The sequence below is a fragment of the Polypterus senegalus genome, chromosome 4 (assembly GCF_016835505.1).
Source record: "Polypterus senegalus isolate Bchr_013 chromosome 4, ASM1683550v1, whole genome shotgun sequence".
NCBI classification, from domain to species: domain Eukaryota; kingdom Metazoa; phylum Chordata; class Cladistia; order Polypteriformes; family Polypteridae; genus Polypterus; species Polypterus senegalus.
In genome coordinates this window covers 251542725-251564741 of record NC_053157.1, presented here as the reverse complement: position 1 = coordinate 251564741, position 22017 = coordinate 251542725, and the positions used below count along the sequence as shown (strand labels likewise).

Sequence of the window (22017 nt, the reverse complement as noted above, 5' to 3'; positions counted from 1 at the left end):
TTAATAAACCTTGTAGCACAGAGGTAATGGCAAATCTCCGGCTGTACCAGGTGCTCAAAGACATCTACCTTATTATTTCAATCACTCTAGACATTAAGAGAAAGCATAGAAAGACGAAAACAAGTTACTATTTATCCATCCATTCATCCTCTTCCGCTTATCCGAGGTCGGGTCGCAGGGGTAGCAGCTTAAGCAGAGAAGCCAGGACTTTCCTCTCCCCGGCCACTTCTTCCAGCTCTTCCGAGAGAATCCCAAGGCGATCCCAGGCCAGCCGGGAGACATAGTCCCTCCAGCGTGTCCTGAGTCTTCCCCGGGGCCTCCTCCCGGTTGGACGTGCCCGGAACACCTCACCAGGGAGGCGTCCAGGAGGTATCCTGATCAGATGCCCGAGCCACCTCATCTGACTCCTCTCAATGTGGAGGAGCAGCGGCTCTACTCTGAGCCCCTCCCGGATGACTGAGCTCCTCACCCTATCTTTAAGGGAACGCCCAGACACCCTGCGGAGGAAACTCATTTCGCCGCTTGTATTCGCGATGTCGTTCTTTCGGTCACTACCCATAGCTCATGACCATAGGTAAGGGTAGCAACGTAGATCGACTGGTAAATTAGTTGCTATTTATTAAACAACAAAAAATAAGCAATAGAAAATAAGATCGATAGTTATTTCTGGATAAAATAGTCTTAAACAAAGCCTACTGAAAGGATTCAGTGATGTCAAGGATGAAAGTCCCAGAGCGGCGTTTGATTTAGCAATCGATGTTCATGAAAATGCTGTTAACTGACGATCTGATGAAAACTGGTCACACATGTCTTTGTTTTATTTTCTGACGTTGCACTTCTGTCGTCGCTGTTTCTCTTCTTCTGATGTTGCTTTCAAATTAGGCATATTTATTGTAAAGTTTCATGCCATGGTTTCACAACACATAATTGTTGCATGCACCTGATTGGCTGGCTGTCAATATGATATATGAATTTTGCTCAAACTCTTTAATCTATCTTTTCCCAGATAATAAAGTGTTTTGATGTTGCCTAAAACATCGCCGTGTCCATCTTTCCCAGGCTGTAAACCAAATTGTTGTCCCAGATGTCCATCCATAAAGTAATCAGTAGCCTGCGGTGTCGGCTCAGTCTTCCTTTCCCAGGCTGTAATACCAATTTAGCACTATGCTGTGAACAACTATTATAAAAGTGAGTTGTAAGGGAAGAGGATATGCGTTTTTTCTTATAATGCCTATACAAGTGTCCTGCATCTGAATTCATCTAGTTGGGATTGAGCAAAATATAATATAAAAATACAGAGAATAATTTGTAGATTGTATACCCATAACAACACCTTAGTATTCTAAAAGAGCTGTAATATTATGACTAATGTATTCTGTGTGGCAGTCACTTCCTTCGCACTCCTGTCGGTGTAAGAGAAAGCCCGTTTAAGAAGCACATAGCGATTAATGACTGGGTCAGGGAACACTTAGAATACGAAGCATTTACTAACTAAAATGTAACCATTGCTTTAGTTACAATGCGATTTAAGAAACTAGTGAATTAAACATTGATTTTAAAATGAAGTTTACAACTTTCTACTTTAATGACAAAATAAACTATGACATTAATGTGGAAATGTCGAGATTAAAGTTGACATATTGACTTTAATCTCAACAGACTTTCTTTATCAGATGGTGGGCTATGACTCACCTTTTCACATCGACTTTGAAATCTGACCACTTCTGTTTTATTTTTGGCACTGTGTGACTTTCTGAACTTGAACTTTTGACTGCCTCCGCCATGCTGTGCCACTCCATAAAATTCTTTGTTGCTCATACCACTGCTTTACCCACCTAATGGTATGTTTTTTCTTGCCTACACTTCACTACGCAGGATCTCCATTTCATATTCATTGCAATTCTTCATTTTTGCACATGTTTTTGCCATTGTCTTTTAACAAAACACTGAGCAGAAAGGGCTATTTATGTTGATTTGCATATTCAAATATGTGAGATTCTGTGGGGAGTCAGAGTGAGGCTGTAGGTGCCTGTATGTGTGAAAAATTGTGAAAAATTGAAAAAAGTGTGTGGAAGTTTGCTTAGGCACAGTTTTATGAATCTGACTTTTTTGAGCGTATGCACAATTGCAGTTTTGTCCGTACGCCATGTTTTAGTGTGAATTCTACACATGCCATTATACATGAGGGCCCAAGTCTTCACAGTTCCATTGCTTCCTGTTTTGCTATATGTTTGCATGACATGGACACTACCCAGAGATAGCACTCCTTTGGTACGCTGGTTTGACTTTGTGATCAACAATTGGTTGCTGACATTGTCCCAAATGAGGCAAATTACCTGCATTGTGAGGGAACATCAGCTACGGCACTACGGCCATGTGGCACGATTCTCATTGTTGGACCAGGCTGAGGGGACGCCCACCTAACACCTGGCTGTGGCAGGCAGATGGTCATTTCTGTAGGGTGAGACTGGAGCACGTGTCTTCCTGGAGGGTTGCTAACCAGGACCCTGCGGTGTTTCATCGTTTTGGGTACCACTGCATTGTCCACAACCTGACGGTCAAAACATTCCTCTCTCTATATCTGTCACTAATTTGAGTGTTAAAATGGATTCTCCACTCTCTCACTTTTGACACCCATATTAAATATCTTTGTAAATCTTTTTATCATCTCAAGAACATTGCTAAACTCCGCTCTATACTTACCCTGGCGGATGCAGAGAGGCTTGTTCATGCCTTTGTCTCCTCCAGGTTGGACTATTGTAATGCGCTTTTTTATCGGGATTCCTGGTAAGAGTATCCAGAGACTCCATTATATTCAGAACTGTGCTGCAAGAATTCTGATGAGGGTGTGAAAGTACGACCACATCACTCCTATTTTGAAAACCCTTCATTGGCTCCCTGTTTCACTTGGAATAGAGTATAAGATTTCCCTCCTTACTCATCATTGTATTTATGGGCATGCCCCCCATTGTTTACAGGAACTCCTTACCCGTCATACTTCTTTACGTACCCTCTGCTCTGTGCACATTAACACTCTTCAAGTTTCCAGAACTGAGCTCAGTAGCATGGGTGACTGGGCCTTTTCTTCTGTGGCGCCGAGACTGTGGAGCGCCCTCCCGGATTACCTGAGAGCCCCACAGTCGACTGATGTTTTTAAATGAGATTTAAAAACTTATCTTTTTAGAAAGATAATTTTATTATTGAAGTATTTTTTTAGGTCTTTTTGTTTTATTACTTTATTTTACTCTGTAGCACTTTGAGATTGTTTATATAAAGTGCAGTATTATTATTATATTATTATTATTATTGTTATTGTTATTATTATATGGTTTACCTCAATATCATGATACAACACATTTATACAAATAGGTACATCAGAAAATAGCCCAGAACGAGCAGTTATAAGACTTACAATATCAGCATGTTCAGGTTCAGGTAAATAAGATACAAAGTCTTGAAGATCACATAATATTTTAGAATTTGATAACTTGCTGCTCACAACATGTGCATAGCACATAGATAACCCATCCTCAGATGTGATCGGCTCAGCTAACGCCACTGAGGATTTTAAGGCCACCCAGCTTAACCCCCTGTTTATCCTTTAAACAATCTTCCATCCGACTTTGATACCGTTTTAACATATTAACATGACAATCTAGTTTTACATTTACAATCAACCAACTTAAGTAGGTAATTAGGGCAGAACTCAATTAAGGTAAACACCAAATTAGAGTATAAAAACCAAAAGTCAAGAGTAGGTCGTTACAGTCTCCTAAGAGAGTAAATGTAATTATAGAAAACCAAAAATATCTTTGGCACAATAACTTCAAAGAAAGATTACTGAATATGTAAATAATTATTATAAAAATTAGATAAAAGATTAAAATATGCTTACAAAAAAAAAATATTTAAAGGCAGGCGTAAGAAAGCAAAAACCTGAAGCAACCAAAATCCAAGAAATTAAAAAGAGAGCAGGAGACCAAAAGGACTACCAAACATCAAAACGTAAAGCAGAGCCCACCAGACAGGACAGAGCCCAGTGTTGGAGCGGCTCTTTCATCTGCAGCTTCTTCTTAAATACCCCTGGGGGTGGAGCTCCAGCTGCTGTGTCACGTGGCCCCGCCCCCATGGTCTCCACAAAGAACACACAAAAGAAAATGAAGGGACAATAAAACTAACCAAATACATAAACATAAAACTTAGAAAAAAACATCATCAACGCACCAAATATACAACAACAAAATCAATACCATTTACAAAACAATTCATAAAATATAACAAAAAGTTTAAAGTAAAAGCAAAAAGGCAGAAACGAAACCCAAAATGAACCATCACAGCTGACTTCAGTCCTCAATGCTCTTCAACTTCTTGTGGTGTCCATGAGTGTCAAATTCACCATTTAAAATCCATCTTTATTAATAACTGAACATCTCAGTAGTGTGGGGGGTCAGGCTCGAGTGGGCATACGAGGGCACAGCAGACACAGAGGGGCACACAGGACACATGACAGAGCGCAGACACTCAGATGTGGAATGGAGAGCACTGCTCAGGTCTAAATGATCGATTTCACTGCTAGACGTACAAATCAAATATTCAATCCAAATCAACATCTTATTTGTTACTCACTCCATTGTCTTGAGAGTTGAAAAGCATACTCTGACTTTTCCAGCGCTATTAAGAAATGGATCATCAATACGGAGTGTTATATCTTCAGATCAGACAACACAGGAGATGTGACCAGAGGTGTCGACAAGTCAGAAGGTCACAGATGAACAGATTTGACAAATGTCAGTCATCCTTATTGTTTATTCACCAAACACCAATGGGAGTTTATTTTACAAAATGTAAACACTTATTAGATTTGTATTTTGTTAATACATAATGATTATTAAAAAGATTAATTCAAATAAATGTTCTTTTCCCATAGAGAAGCTTCCATAACCTAACAAAGCTGCACTGAAATCTCCACTAAATATCCATTTGATCAAACCCAAATCTTTCCTCCCCCTCAGCCTTGCCATTCATTTAATATTGAGAGTGGCCACTAGAGGGGGCAGTTTGGCTACAGAAGAATCAGCTCACCTGTCAGCTCTGAAGGTCATGTGACTGTGTGATCGTGTCACTCTTATTTTGCTCTTAATTCATTTAAATTGTAATTAGTTTTAGATATACAGGTGCCGGTCATAAAATTAGAATATCATGACAAAGTTGATTTATTTCAGTAATTCCATTCAAAAGTGAAACTTGTATATTAGATTCATTCATTACACACAGACTGATGTATTTCAAATGTTTATTTCTTTTAATTTTGATGATTATAACTGACAACTAATGAAAGTTCCAAATTCAGTATCTCGGAAAATTAGAATATTGTGAAAAGGTTCAATATTGAAGACACCTGGTGCCACACTCTAATCAGCTAATTAACTCAAAACACCTGCAAAAGCCTTTAAATGGTCTCTCAGTCGAGTTCTGTAGGCTACACAATCATGGGGAAGACTGCTGACTTGACAGTTGTCCAAAAGACGACCATTGACACCTCGCACAAGGAGGGCAAGACACAAAAGGTCATTGCTAAAGAGGCTGGCTGTTCACAGAGCTCTGTGTCCAAGCACATTAATAGAGAGGCGAAGGGAAGGACAAGATGTGGTAGAACAAAGTGGACAAGCAATAGGGATAACCGCTTGTACCCTGGAGAGGATTGTGAAACAAAACTGTGGGGGAGATTCACAAAGAGTGGACTGCAGCTGGAGTCAGTGCTTCAAGAACCTCCACACACAGACGTATGCAAGACATGGGCTTCAGCTGTCACATTGCTTGTGTCAAGCCACATTTGAACAAGAGACAGCGTCAGAAGCATCTCGACTGGACTAAAGACCAAACTGCTGCTGATTGGTCCAGAGTTATGTTCTCTGATGAAAGTAAATTTTGCATTTCCTTTGGAAATCGAGGTCCCAGAGTCTGGAGGAACAGAGGAGAGGCACAGAATCCATGTTGCTCAAGGTCCAGTGTAAAGTTTCCACAGTCAGTGATGGTTTGGGGTGCCATGTCAACTGCTGGTGTTGGTCCATTGTGTTTTCTGAGGTCCAAGGTCAAAGCAGCCGTCTACCAGGAAGTTTTAGAGCACTTCATGCTTCCTGCTGCTGACGAACTTTATGGAGATGCAGATTTCAATTTCCAACAGGACCTTGCACCTGCACAAAGTGCCAAAACTACCAGTAACTGGTTTGAGGACCATGGTATCCCTGTTCTTGATTGGCCAGCAAACTCGCCTGACCTTAATCCCATAGCAAATCTATGGGGCATTGTGAAGAGGAAGATGCAATACGCCAGACCCAACAATTCAGAAGAGCTGAAGGCCACTATCAGAGCAACATGGGCTCTCATAACACCTCAGCAGTGCCACACACTGATCGACTCCATGCCACGCCGCGTTGCTGCAGTAATCCTGGCCAAAGGAGCCCCAATTAAATATTGAGTGCTGTACCTGCTCATACTTTTCATGTTCATACCTTTCAGTTGGCCAACATTTCTAAAAATCCTTTTTTTGCATTGGTCTTAATTGATATTCTAATTTTCTGAGATATTGAATTTGGGACTTTCATTAGTTGTGAGTTATAATCATCAAAATTAAAAGAAATAAACATTTGAAATACATCAGTCAGTGTGTAATGAATGAATCTAAAATACAAGTTTCACTTTTTGAATGGAATTACTGAAATAAATCAACTTTGTCATGATATTCTAATTTTATGACCGGCACCTGTAATATTTAAAGTTCTTTATTTCAGGTGTTTCTCATTCTCTCCTTTCATGTTTCACTGTTCAGGATTTCAGTGAATGCTTTCTGCTTTTATCTTTTAGATTTCCTTTTTGTATAAATTGCTGTGTAATATTTAGAGTGGCCACAAGAGGCAGTAGTTTGGTGACTGACCAATCAGTGACCCAATCTGTCCATTCCTTGTCTTTCTTATCCACATTTGAATTTCAGGTTTGTGGACAAGGTGGGCCAACCCTGGATGGGGAGCCAGTCCACTGCAAAGCCACACATGTGCACCCATGTCAAGTGTGTGCCAACTGACCAAGAATTCATTAATTGCAGATGTTGGAGCTTTCAGGGTACCAAGAGTGACAAATGTGGGGACAAGGAGGAGGTGCCGCTTAAAGTTTAATGTGACATCAACTAAAACACCAAACTCTCTCAGTATGGCTGACATCTGACTGACCGGTGAGTCCTCGTCTTCAGACATTCACAGTGAATTCATTCTGAAGTGAAGGACCCTTTAAGTGACCAATGGAGGGTCACTAAATGTCTGGTGAGTGGACAACACTCCAGTCCCATCTGTCACTCTCTACTTCTACATATAGTCATTATTCAAGAGCTCTCCATACTGAGTCTGTATAGCGCCTTTCAGTTGTGCTGATCCAGCAGGATCACATGCCTGTCCTACTTAACAGGCGACATTCAGTGACACTTGGGGGCCTCAGTAGTTGTTGGGGTGTCAGCCTGAAGGACATGTGGCTGTGAATCAACAGTGACCCCTGCTGGTCAGACTGGTATTTGTAGGTCTGAGGTGTCACCGCCCTCATTATGACACACACACCTGATTGGCTACTCAGACCCAATAATAATGGAGACCCTGACAGCCGCACTCGCCCCTCATTCTCATCCACAAATTCAATCACAGAGGTTGTGCCCCCCCGCCCCCCCAACCCACCCATCCTGTAAAATGAATTTCACTGCAAACTACAAACACAAAGAGGACCTGCGCTTGTGGGGACATCAAGTGACCGGTAGAGGGTACTGGTCAGTGGTCACATGGTGTCAGATGGCTGATTGTTACACTGGTGTTTAGACTAAGATAAAACCCTGGATAGAGGGGCTCAGTGAAGGAGGTGTTGAACCTGTGCAGGAGGGTCATTGTGTGTGAGATGCTATAAAATGACAGAGAGCCAGCAGGCCAGTCCAGATACACACCTATTGTGGGGCTGTAGGGGGCGATCATTACAGTCCACTGGTTATTGTGAATCACAGAGTACTGGGAATGAGACCACAGCAAACACCAGGACTTGTCGTTGTTTTCAAAGACGCACTCCTTGCCCCAATCTTTCCTGCTCAGTCCTTTATATGCGACTCCAATCCTCATGAAGCGTCCACTGCACTCCACCTCCCAGTAACAGCGAGTCCCAGTCAGAGCTTCTCTACACAGAACTTGAGACCAGCACTCAAATCTATCAGGATAATCAGGATATTTAGCTCCTGTCCATTCATGTGTCACCTTCTTGTTCCCTTCAGACAGATGGAGGTCTCTGTGTGCCGTGTTGATGTCCAGTGTGAGGGGACAGAAGTCTGAAAGGAGAGAAAAGAAAACAAGTGAGGAAATCTGGGAGTGTGTAATGGGACTGGGGCGGAGCATAACACATACAATTAACAAGAACCAATCAGGAGCTGCATTGATGAGACTCAAATAGTAAAGCTCTCATGTGATTGGACAGAATCTGTGAGGATTTAATATAAAATCATAAAAAGACGGCAAATGACAACAAAGAGAAAGGCAGGCAAGTTAAACATTTGGAATTCATCTGAGTCATCGGAAATTAAGATAAACACCATAAGGTCACCGTTGAGGTCAAAGGTCTAATGGACTGTCCACACTGACCACTGGATTTATTAAAATTACACTTTTTACTGTCAAAGAAAATTCAAACTTAATTTCAAATTAATCCACTGCCATACTTCACAGACACATAAATTATTTCAAGAGAAGTTGACAATCTGCATTTGCTATTTTTTTAATTCAATCTTTCTATCTATTATATAGTGCCTCTCCCATCTGTCATTTTCTCTCTCTTTCTTTCTTTAGTGTGTTTCCTGTCATCTCTTATTATTATTTGACTGTCATTCTTATCCAAGGTGACTCCCATCATCTGAGATTTCATTGTTTCCTTTTTTTTTCTTTTCTCCAATTGTAGCCCAGGCAGGTGAAGTGACTTGCTCAGGTCACACAGTGGTGTCAGTAGTGGGATTTGAACCAACAACCTCAGAGTTTGAAGGCCAAAGTCTTTACCACAACACACCTTACTGCATTACTCCTTTATCTATTATATAGCGCCTTTCATGTATTTCTGTCTATTTTAGTGCCTTTCACATCTGTCTACTGTATTTGTCTTTAACTCCTTTTCCTATTTGTCATTTTCTCTCTCAGTGTTATAATGTCTTTTCTATTATTTATTATTTATGTGCTTTTCTCATCTTTCTCTTATATAATTAATTTCATATTTATGTGTCATATTCTGTCTTTCTCTTTTCTCTCTCCATCTATCACATCATTTCTTTCCCATCTCTTACAGTATATAGTGACTTTAATATCTCTATATTATATAGCGCCTTTCACGTCTGTCTCTCTACTGTTTCTATCACTGACCTGCCCCAGTAGTTTTTGTCCCCTTCCACTTTTTAACCACAACTTTTTTTTGTAAGTGCTTTTTTTATTTTTATTTTTTTCATTTTTCATTTTTACTACTATTTAATTTAATATTTTTTTTTATATCAGTATACTGCTGCTGGATTATGTGAATTTCCCCTTGGGATCAATAAAGTATCTATCTATCTAATATATAGTGCCTTTCATATCTATCTGTTTATCTGTCTATCTATCTATATATCTATCTATTATCTAGTGCCTTTCATATCTATCTATCTATCTATCTAAATTCCACTTTTCAGTCAAACAAGTGTAAACTGACCCCAGTGACTGTCACCCATCATTCTTATTCCACACAGCAGACTCTTTCTTTGTATTTTGACTTCACAGATTATTTGAAACAATAAACCAAATATCGATGGCTCACACAAAGTGATTCAGACCCTCACCTCATGTTCTGTCGCTCATTATTTGGATGTAATAACTGCCATCAAGCCCTTTCTGTGGCTCTGGATGACACTTCTACTCCTCTCACTGCCCAATCTTCTTGATGTCTGATGGCCTTTTTCTCCCAGCTGTGACATTCAGCTCTTTCCATGGATGTTGACTTGGATTCAGTTAAGGGCTCATAGCAGACACTTCACAACATTCCAATGTCTTCTTTTCCCCCATTCTTGGTGGTCTTACCTTTTTGACATCCACTCCCAAACATGACTTGATGATCTCCTGATTTCTTTGTGACCTTCACAGGTTCAACACTTCAACCTCTGACCATTAATGGCGTCACTTTGTCTTCTTAGAACACAAGAGCTGTTGTGACTCACCATAAAGCTCTCATTTAATTTCTTCAGTCCAAAGGTTCTTCTCCAGCACTTTGGCTGATTAATATGCAGCTTAGAAAACTCCATTCTATTTGTGTCCTTCAGAAGTGGGTTCTTCTACCATGGAGCCCACTGTCATTGACACAGTAACAGATGGTGTGACTTGACACTCTTGTCCTTTGATCTCGGAGGTCCTTCTGAGTCTCTCTTGATGTTTTCTTGTTTTTTCGCCTCCATTTAAACTCTCCTTCTGTTCAATCAGAGGTCATCTTTACTCTGGTGGTCTCATCATGGAGGTGGGCTGCAGTCCTACAGACCCTCAAACATCTTGAGAATATTAGCAGCTGTGCTCACTGGAAGATGAAGTTCTGTGGAGGTGGTCTTGTAGTCTTCACTTTGACCACACTTGGCTGTGACCTTCTTCATCTCATCCTCTTCTGTCGTCCCCATTCAGTGTGAGGAACACAATGACACAACACAGCAGAGTGAGGACTTGACTGAGTGACTGAAGACCTCAGTGACACTCATTAGAGGAATCAGTCAGCTTGAGATGTCACGACAGTCCAGTGAGGTCTTTGAACTTCTTAGGACCCCCAATAATTTTCTCTGCTATTTTCATTTGTTTTCATGATTAAAATTTGTGAAGTCGAGACCTCAAAGCAAAGTGTCTGCTCTGAGGAGTAAAGAAAGGAGGATGATGAGAACTTTTGTCAGCTTCACTGCCTGCATCTCCCTATCCCATAATGCACCAGTCAAAGGACCCCCAACACTCAGACTTTCATATCCTCAGCCTGTCCTGGTCTATTAAAACTTCAATGATTTTTATTGTGATGATCCATTCAGTCAAAGCACAAACTCACATTTTAAAAAGTCGTCTCTGCTCTGAGGTTCAGGAGGCTGGAGGGCGAAAACTGGAGCTTCATGAGCTGAAAATAAAAAGAAAAGAGAAGAAGAATGGAAACTGTGAAGATGACATTGTGGGATCTTAGTTTAGTTCTTAAACACGTATTACAAATTCAGAGGAGTTAAAATCCAACATATATACGTAAATTATATAAGAAATGAGGCATAATGTCGATTTGAATATCCTGTCACAATCGTGCACTTGGCAGACAATACAAAGGCTTATCTCATTGTAATTCCATCACAAGTCGAGGGGTGGCGCTGTTGCCTAATTCTTCTACTCCTTCTTCCCCTACAGATCAGACTACGACAGTCCCAATGACGTCACTTCCAGCCCATGGACCCCATTTGCCCAACGTCCCTGTCTGGCTTATTCTTAAGGTGTGTCACCACCATTTTATGCTATAATGTCGTGATGATGACTTCACTCTGAAGAGACCTCATCGTTTGACCAACTGTTTATCAACTTTTCCAAAAAGTTATATGGAGTTCACCTTTTAAGGTGCCATAAATCTTTGTCTTCTCTTGTCGCCAGTTTTACAGTTCATATTGAAAATAAATATGCAGTGAATCAGAAAGTTTTTGGACCCCTTCACTTTTTTAAAAGTTTCTCTTTTTGGTTCGTTAATCTACACTCAGTAGCCCATAATAACAAAGTATGTATGAGTTCTGAGAAAGGTTTGCAAATTTATTACAAATCAAAAATGGAAACTTGACCTTCCTTGAAGTATTCAAACCCTTATGTCAAATGAAAAATGTGGATTTTAAAGAGAGTATATGGAAAGAGTATAAGAAACATAAATTTTCAACTTCAAATTCCCAAACACCTGATTAAAAGCAGATGTTTGTTTTGAGAGTCTGCTATAACTCAGCTTGTCATGGTGAAAGGCGCAATATAGAGAAAAATCCTTAACAGCAAAGGCTGACAGTTTAGTGTTAAAGAGCCATTCGTCTTCATGCATCTCACCTCTTAATGTCCTCTTATTGTCACTCTGGTCCTCCTCATGGACTTCATTAACAAACTCAATGTCACCAGACACTCACACTTACCTGATGGAGTCCTTGTCATGATGACCCACTGGCTGATGTTCTCCAGACTCTTTGTCAGATCTGACAGCTCCTTTCTCTGTTCCTCAGCAGTGAAACCAGTGGTGACAGTGAAGCTCAGCGAGTCTCCATCAGCAGGAAGAACACAGTGAGATGAGAAACTCTTCATCAGGAGAGAAGAGGGGACGAGATTTCAGAAAGAAGACATTAAAAAGTAAGTAATGCTTATAAGAGGGGGCTCTTCTGAATTAAGGATCAGTGTGGTGGGCAGTCAGCTTGGGTTTTGATGGTGAGACCGCCTGTCAAAGACTTGTTGGTCAGTTATGAGAGGATATTTGGTGGATATTTGGATTGAGGGGTCAGGTGGGTGCAGAATTGACTTGGCAAATAAAACAAGGCTTTGAGATTTTTATGGCTCAGAGACAAACTTAATGAAATTAAAAGTAAAGACTAACACATGTGGTTAAAAGCTCTTTAATACGATTATACAATTGAAGCTGTGCAGCTCAGAAAGTGAGAAAATCTTGTGAGCCTTAGTGTCCTCATCATCAAGCTGGGATTATAAATCTAAAAGAGAATCTCCCTAACGTCTGCAAAACACAATTAATCAGAACTATTATGTGCAGTTTGAGATTAAAGCACACAAGAAAAATGTGAGACGAGAGACTGGACTGTGGGGTCTGAGCTGCAAGTAAATCCTAAAGGATTTGAATCTCATCGCTTTAAGGATGGAGACATCAGAAGGTGACCTGGCAGAAGAGTTGGCACCATCCTTTATTAGATGTCATCTTTTAAATTTCATAAAAATTCAGTTTGTCACACAAACACCTGTAAATTCATCTGTCTGTCATGTAGACTAAGATACCAAATTTGATATTTTTGTAAACAGTACATTGAAAATGTTAAGGAAATATGAAAAGACAATCTGTGATGGACTAAATGGCCTGTTCTTGTCATGTTCTACAAACTCCTCCGATCTTTTAAATTTCACTCTAAATGATCTCACGTCCCACACACTCTAATCTGATCAGACTCCCTGTGAAGTGTCGCTATTACCTGCAGGAAGTGGAGATGGTCCTTGGTCTCTGAAAGCTCCTTCAGCTCAGCTTCTCTTCTCTTCAGCTCCTCAATCTCCTTCTCCAGTTGTTCCATGACTCCTTCAGCCTTCTCCATTTCTCTCTTTTCTTGTTCTCTGATCCTCTCAGTCAGTTTTCTGTTGACTTCCTCAGTGCACTGTATCAGAGCAGTGAAGCTGTTATCATTTTCTTCCATGTCTCTTTCCACAGAGATCTGATTGGATAGGATAAAGATTTTGAATTGAGTCACCTAATAAAAATAACCAATCACAAGACACATTTGTTTGCATTTTGATGTTGTGAAGGACAGTTGGACTTGTTTAGAGTGATTGGTGGTAGTTTAACCACAGAAGGAAGGGAAGTTGCAGACCACCTCCTAGACAATATGTACCTCCAACTAGTCCGAGTAACATCATCACTTTGTCGCTGCTCTTATTAAGGAACCTGGAGGACTTTATGGGATACGCAGTCATAAAAGGCGTACTTTTGAAGAAACTTGAGAGCCTTTGACAAGAGCTGCTGGTAGACAGCTCTACTGTCTTGTGAGGACTCCATTTGACCTTTTACTATCACAAAGGTCTGACTTTATTAATGGCATCTCCTCCTCAGCCTGGGGTTGGTAGTGGAGTAGGCCAACACACACCTAGAGTGAAAAAGACAAAGAAAAAGAAGAAGTATAGGTGTGTGTGTGTTGGGAGGTTATTGTGTAAAAAACTTGAGTGTAATATGTTTGTTTTAGTTTTGTTCTAGTTTGGAGTGTGAGATGTCATCATTTCAAACCAGTGAGATAACCTTCCTCCATCTCACAGGTTTGACATGATGACATCTCACACTAATTAAGTGGTTACCTAATTGGCATTGGCAGCTGCTAATCGACACAGCTGTTGGAAAAGCTTGGGCAGGCTTCATGTATCTCCACCCTAGACCTCACGAAGGGTTATTGGAAGGTCCTCTTTGAGGAGTCTAGTTGTGAGAAGACTGCGTTCGCCAACTCAAAATCCAAAATTTCTCTCCTTCTTTCTTTTTTCTCCTTCACTCCTCCAGTCAAGCTTCATCTCCCTCCTCCCGACTCTGGCTCTCCAAGTAGTGGTTGATGGCTCCTTTTATAAGACACCCAGATGTGCTCCAGGTGCTCGTTGTTCTGTTTCCAGAAGCACTTCCGAGTGTGGTAGAAGAACAGCCCCTAAGGGCTTAGCAGCAGCAGGTGGCGCGCACAGATCCCAACAGGGCTGTACCCAACTCCAACTCCTACTGAGTTTTGTGGGAGTCCGAGGCAACAATGCAACCCAGGGGGGCTGCCACTTACCAGTCTGGGCAAGCTAATGTTCTAGATACGCTCCCTCCCCCGGTCCATCCAGCGTGGAGGCGTCCCGGCCACATGGCACAATGGGAAACAGGGCTTATCCCAGTTTTTATTGTTATTATTTTTTATCCTGTACTATTTTGGCCCAAGCTCTTGGCTCTCCTTTCTTTCTCTGGTGTGCAGGTTGAAATCTGTTTTGTTAAGTTTTCTTTTTTTTCTGTTCCTGCTTTCTAATTTAACTTTATGTTTTTTATCTTACTTTTTAGTTTGACTAAGAAAATCGCTTGTTGTATTAGTTCAACTTGATTGTTATTTTTTTCAAATAAAATAAAAATGAGTAAGACCATTAATGGACGTTGTGCCTGCTGATCTAATTAAGAACATCAGCGTCGACCTTCAGTGTGTGTTTCTGTCAGTAGAGTTAAGTCCCCTTTAAGCAGCTGATGAAATATCAGAGGACTTTAGGGTGATGCTGTCTGAATCTCCACTGAATAACACCTGAGAATCTGTCAACAGTGAAAGGCCATGAAGGACACCACACAACGTCTTCTTTAACTCTCCCTTCTCGTGTCCCTACTCATCATCACCAGTGAAGCTCTGCTGCTCTTCAAGTTCTCATTTAATTCTCCTCTCTTTGATATGAAGTGTTGTCTTTATATTCCACTCACCTTCAACTCCTCCATCATCCTCCTCATCTCCTTCAGTGTCTTCTCTCTCTCCTCAAGTTTCCTCATGATGTCACTCAGTGTTGCCCCCAGCTGTTTCTGTTTGGACACACAAGAGGACACGTGTGGTCAGATCAGAATTCACGTTCACTTTGTGATTTCTTCTTCTCTTTCTGACTCCTGATATTTTAACAACACATTTGTTTGACATTTCATGACAGAACTTAGATTTAATTTAACAAACAGGAATGACAATAAAGATTAAAAGAAAGGTTTAATTTAATTGACACAAGATTGAGCTTGGGCTTGAAGAGTACGTCAAATACAGAAGACAGTTTGAAGGCACACTGATGTGTGAGTTAGTTCTTAACGTTTAGAAGACATCACATCAACAAATTGGGAAATGTGAAGTTCACACAACAAACAAACTGGAGTGTAATGTAAAGAAACTGGTGAAAGGCCAGGATGACTTAAACACGTCATGTCAGTAATTATAGGATCTACAAGGACATTTGGTATCCTGAGTCAGACATGTGAGGACGTTGTCTGTTGTTGTCATTTTCTGTACTCTAGTAAGATACACGAAATACACAAACGATTCTGTTGAGTTCAGGAATTCAGACAACTTAAAGATATTCAAAAACTCAAAATGATATTTTTATATGTTACTCACCCCATTTGTTTTGTTTAGATGAGATTTTTTTTAACAAAAAGTTTATTATGTTTTTGTTTTTTGGTTTCTCCAGAGCCTTCAAGACCACCCAGCCATCCCTGTTAAGGGGTCAGCTCAGAGATCTGCAGGTGGGTGAGTCTGTGGTGTCCTGATGATGGACTATCTGTCAGGCAGAGCACAGTTTGGGAGACTCAAGGACTGTGTGAGCAACACTGGAGCAGCACAAGGAACAGGCCTGTCTGCTTTACTCTTCACTCTGCGCACCTCACACTAGAAAGAACAATTTTATTTTTCTTGTATATTCAAAAATCACCAAAGGAGAGTCTCAGTGGGCTTTAACAGGCCCTGTTTTTGAGAGCCCCCAACTCCTGATGCCCTAAGAAGACAAGAAAAAACTCCCAAATAAACCTTGTAGGGAAAGAAAATAGAGGAAATCTTAGGAGGGCAATTCAGATCGAGACCCCCTTGTAGGTGGGCTGGGCATGCAGTGAGTGTCAAACACAAGTAATCCTCTTCACAAAGCTAGATGGCCAATCCATCATGGCCACCTCAGAAACACAACACAACAGTACAAACTACAAGGCAGAATGCAAGAATAAATGAGACCACTCAGTAAATACAGAACTACCACATATGAGGACACAGATTTGTGCAAATACATCAAAATAAAATAGAAACTAAAGAACAAAAATGAGACACAACAACATCTGACCATCACCTCATTGTAGGACCACAGCCAGATTCTAGAACAGGAGTCAGACAAGCCAGCCTCATAATGGCTTCTGAGACTGTCACTGTCACAGCTCTTGTCATCGTGTTGAACAAAGGCAGCTACAGACCCCAAAGGACAGAAGAAAGCCGAGGGGTCTTATGAAGCCATGAAGCCCACCTGAGGAATCACAAACACCTGTGACGCCAGGTGTCCCCAACATTATGGTGCCCTGAAATTTGGGACTGTGTAGAAAAAGTGGTGTGTGACTGAAATGTCTGCAAATAAACTTAAATGAAAGTCTGCCGTGTGCATTTTAATCACGATGTCTGAATTGTTTGATTTGTAATTTGAAACTGTGGAGCAGAGGGGTGAATCAAGGAGAAATGTGTCTTTATGTTAAACATTATAGAGGTCATTGTATAACAGCAGGTCAGGTCACTTGTAGACATTCACAGATGATTCTGCACTTATGGGGTGTGTTGATGAGGGGATGAGGAAGGGGAGAAGAGTCAGGGGTAGAACTTTGGGAATTGTCTCGAATTTAACATCAGCAACACCAACAAACTGCTCAATGGCTTTCACACACCAAAAAGCCTCTATGTCTGGTCACTATTCAGGTAGTGGATGAAGAGGTGGTCCACTCCTACACAAATTTGGGGTTCCACATCAATGACAGAATGGACTGGACTCAGAGCACAAAGGAACTTGAGAAGAAAGGGCAGAGCAGACACTTGTTACTCAGGTCGCTGCGATCCTTCAATGTGGGTAGTTACAGCCTTCACATCTTTAATATTTCATAAGAACTTCACTAATAAAGTAAATATTGAAAACTGAAATACTCCAATGAATGTTATTAATACAAACTAAGACATCTCGACTACAGTAAATAGCATAATCCATGGAAACACATTGAGGCCAAACTCAGATTTACACCACAAAGTGCACAGATGTCCTCACTCAACTCTGTCAAGAGCTTATTATGCATCCAAAAATATCAAAATGTCTGGAAACTCAGATACTGCAGAGGGAAAAATCCATCCATCCACCCATTTTCCAACCCCCTGAATCCGAATACAGGGTCACGGGGGTCTGCTGGAGCCAATCCCAGCCAACACAGGGCACAAGGCAGGAACCAATCCTGGGCAGGGTGCCAACCCACCGCAGTAGAGGGAAAAATTTAATTACAAAACTACCAAACAGTAAATCCGGTGTGGGGGTCTCTGTTTCACATTCACGCTGGAATTTCAGAACTGTTAAGAATTCTGCTCAGTTTATGGCTTAAGTTCATAAATTGTCAAAAGTCCACACAAATCAGCTTTCAGTTTCTCTGTCTGAGGCCCCAACATGGTGATGAATTATTAATCAACAACTCATCGACACACATCTGCTGTAATAAAGAATCCATCAATTCATCCAAACATCAATCCATCAGTCCATTGTGTTTACCCTTTAATCAGGAGCAAAGTCACTGGGCAGTTGGGGCCTAAACCAGTAAACACTGGAAAACACCTGGAAAAGGTGCCAGTCCATCAGGAGGTGAAGACACACACACACACACACACACACACTAATTTAGCATCGCCACCCCATCTTTTCTGCATGTCTTTGGTTTATGGTAGGAAACTGTAACACCAAAATAAAACCAAAATGAACACGAGGAGAACATGCAAACTTCCTGTAGGGACCACCTGGGAAACAATGCCCAGTCAAACAATATAATATGTTCATACAAAAGGATAACAGAAGATATACTTTTATTATCTTTCTGTTACATAACTTGTGATTTCTATTTCTCTAATTTTCATCTAAAAAACTTCCAGTGAAACCTCATTTGTTCAGGATGGGCTTTTAAATGTTCTCATCACTTCTGGATTTTCAGAACGTTAGATGATCAGTTCTTAGCTACTTATCAAGTTTTCAGAGCCTGCACTGTCATGGCGGTGTGGATTTGTTCAGATTGTTTGAGTGTTTTTATATCCCCTCTGCATGTGTGTGTGTGTGTGTGTGTGTGTGCGTGTGTGTGTGTGAGTCACTGCTCTAAACTAATACAAGTCCACTTTAGTTTTCTTACTACTAATTTACAAAGAGACCCTTACAACAGCTAAAGTCTTCTCCTTCACTCAGATTATTACTTTCATTTATGGAGTTCCAAGTTACAGTCAGTAGGTCTCAGAATTAAAGTCGTGTGTTTATGGTTTAGTTCCTATTGACTCCACGTGGAAGTGATGCCTTGTCCTGATTGTTTCAGGGTCCATGAAGAGTTTCTTTGGCACACGTGGAATGACATTCACTGCTCTTTATGTTTCTTTGTCCTGATCCTTTTCATTTTCTCTTGACTTCTTGGCCCTTGTGGCAGTGGGCCACCCTGAGGCAATACTGCAACTTACAGTCTTTGGGTTTCACACTCACTGGCCCTCACGTGTTACCATAATAATTATGACTACTGTATGTTCTTTGATCAGTTGATTCCCTTCTTCATCAAGACTACACACATGCTGTACATGTGGCTTATTTCACTTGTGCACCTTGTGGATTGAACGTAGCACCCACATCCTACTCCATTACTGGTGGTCTTCAGCTATTACAGTCTGGCCCCACGTCACCCTTTGGGGGGTTCACTGCAGTCTTTGTTACGGCCACACCAGAGGAGATAAGCGTCCTGTAATGGGCCAGAAGTTACTTTAGACGGAGAGCAGACAGGTCTCTGACCTCCAACAACTAATTATAGGAAGGAGTGGATATCTTGACCCAGTAGGTTTCTTGGGTGCACACAAGTCCAGTCTTTTTCCTGCTCACTTAAATATAAGAGTAGTCCATACACTTGAGTGCTGTTTAAGGTGTTATTTTCTAAACGTTTGCTCACCTTTAAGTAAAGTTGTTTTAATTATCGACATTCAACTGAGGACACAGTTACGTTTATATCCACTTGCTGAGACCTGGCTTAGCCAATCTGACACTATTACTTAATTTGAAGGAGCACCAAAAGGTTTTATTTTGCTTCATAAATCAGAAAAGGTCAGTAAAGAATGTGGTCCTGTAGTGAAGTGAATATGTCTTCTCAGAATGTCAGTGAATTCACATCATTTGAGGCTCGTATTAGATATTAAAACACAATCAGTTACCTTTGTACCAATCCTCCTGAGCCACAAGGTCATTACACCTGACTGAACTTACCTGATTTTTATCTGAATACACTAAACATTCTCATTGTGTGCTACTGATGGGTCAGTTTAATGTTGGCAGAGATTACGAGTGTTCAGCTCCGATCCTGGAGATCTGCAGTGGCTGCTGCTTTTCCTTTCTGACTCTTTCTTACTCAGTGACCAATTTCATCTGTTTGTTGACTTGTTTTCCACTCATTTTAATTGAGTTATTATTTATCACTAAATCCTCTAAATTTCCTTATTTGTTTTCTTAAATATCAGCCAACAAAAGTGAGATGTGAGGCTAAGTAAGAGCCTCAAACTCCAACCAGTTTCTTAATTAGAATCCAATTCTTCTAGTTAATTTAACTTGTTATTTAATTCTGTGGCTTGTTGCTGCTCTCATTCTGCCACAGCAGATGTTTCTAAAACCCTTGATTTTCTTTCTTCTAAAAGCCCAAATGTTTTGTGGACGTGAGCAGATCAACATTACTGAGACCTTCTCCTTTATTTATTGCCAGATATTATGATGGACTCAGGTTGCTGGTTATGTGTTGACTCATTTTGCATCTTATTATTGTTTGGCTGCTAATCAAGGAAAGAATAAAACAGTTGAGGGGTCCGAGTCTTCAATAGCAAGTCAATTAAAATGAAAACAAAACAAGTTAATTAGTAGCAACAACTGGTCACTAATTTAGAAAAGAGTGAGAATGGAGACCTGCAGCCACCGTAGCCCTCCAGGACTGGAGCTGGACACCCCAGCACAGATGATCAAATGAACTTCTTCACAAGTTAATGACACGCCTGCTGGACTTCGGGTTTAATCATATTGTTAAAGGTCAGAGTTCACCTCACAATCATACATTAGGGAGAACATTCAGTCAGTTCATTTTAATTCAAAGGAGAATATAAATACAGTAATACAACATTGAAAATTCTCAGCTGAAGTTATTGTAAGAATCTTAGACTTGGTTCTGTAGTTCAGTATTGATTGTTTGACATGTGACTAGAACGTGTGTCTTAAAAAGGCCTGAGATGAGCAAACTCAAATTAATTAAAAACACCCAAAGTCAAATGTGCAGCTAAACACACTTACCCTCCATGTCACCACACTACAGACTCTCTCCATTCCTGTGGTGAAAGCTCAGGGTACTGAATTACGTTTTTGATGACACTGCATGGTGACTAACTACACTTACACCAACCAACTGCTGCATCATCTTCTTAAAAATACGTGATGAGGGCTGGAAAGTCAGATATTTCTATGAGTAGCCCACGTGCCATTCACACCTCTGCCAGGGGCCATTCTGGTCTGCAGGCTGTAGTTTGCCAGTAGTTTATAAGATGGCTGAATAGATTCTTCTGCTACACTGAATTTACAAAACCCTTCACTCCTGTTATTTAGTTTGTAAACTCCACTCACCTCTTTTTCTTCTCTTTCCATCTCCAGCTTGACCATTTTATGACTGTTATGTTCAGTCACTCCACACATCATGCAGATACACGCGTCATCAGTTTCACAAAATATTTCCAGACTTTTCTGATGTTTCTCACAGAGTTTCTCCTTTAGATTTCTATCAGGATTAACCAGCTTGTGGTCCTTCCAGGCTGCTATTTCAAAGTGAGGCTGCAGATGATTCTGACAGTAGGAGGCTGGGCAGGTCAGACACGACTTTACTGCTCTCAACTTCTTCCCAGTACAGAAGTCACACTCCACATCTCCAGGACCAGCATAATTCTGAGATGGAGGAGAACTGAGTCCTGTCTTCTTGAATTTCTTGAGGATTTCATTCAGCAGAGAGTTTCTTCGCAATGTAAACCTTGTGGTGAAGTTCTCTCTGCACTTAGGACAGCTGAACAGTTGGCTCTGATCCCAGCAGTCCATGAGGCACTTCAGACAGAAACTTTGACCACAAGGGATGGCAACAGGGTCAGTCAGGGTGTCCAGACACACCGAGCAGGTGAACTCGTCCTGTGATACAAACAGCTGGGCTTCAGCCATCGTCAGTCTGAGGAGAGGCAGGCAAAGAGAATCAGTCAGACAAACAAGGATGGTGGGTTTTTTAAAGTGCTCCATCATATTAGTTTATCGATAAGCTATTCCAGATTTTAGGTGCATAACAGCAGATGGCTGCCTCACCACTTCTTTTAAGTTTAGCTCTTGGAATTATAAGCAGACACTCATTTGATGATCTAAGGTTACGATTTGGAGAGTAAGGTGAGAGGCCATCTGAATTATAAGATGGAGT

At 40.8% G+C, this 22017-nt stretch overlaps 1 protein-coding gene across 1 annotated transcript in view; it reads right to left on the bottom strand.

Moving 5' to 3' along the window:
- Positions 1 to 21770, bottom strand: part of LOC120529042 (E3 ubiquitin/ISG15 ligase TRIM25-like) — a 32887-nt gene extending 11117 nt beyond the window's left edge. Inside the window, exons 1-5 of the mRNA XM_039753104.1 lie at positions 21192 to 21770; positions 15244 to 15357; positions 13253 to 13486; positions 12200 to 12359; positions 2704 to 2784 (exon numbers count right to left, since the gene is read on the bottom strand). Of these exons, the coding sequence (XP_039609038.1) occupies positions 2704 to 2784; positions 12200 to 12359; positions 13253 to 13486; positions 15244 to 15357; positions 21192 to 21770 (1168 nt within the window). The remainder of the gene's footprint in view (positions 1 to 2703; positions 2785 to 12199; positions 12360 to 13252; positions 13487 to 15243; positions 15358 to 21191) is intronic.
- Positions 21771 to 22017: the final 247 nt, after the last annotated feature.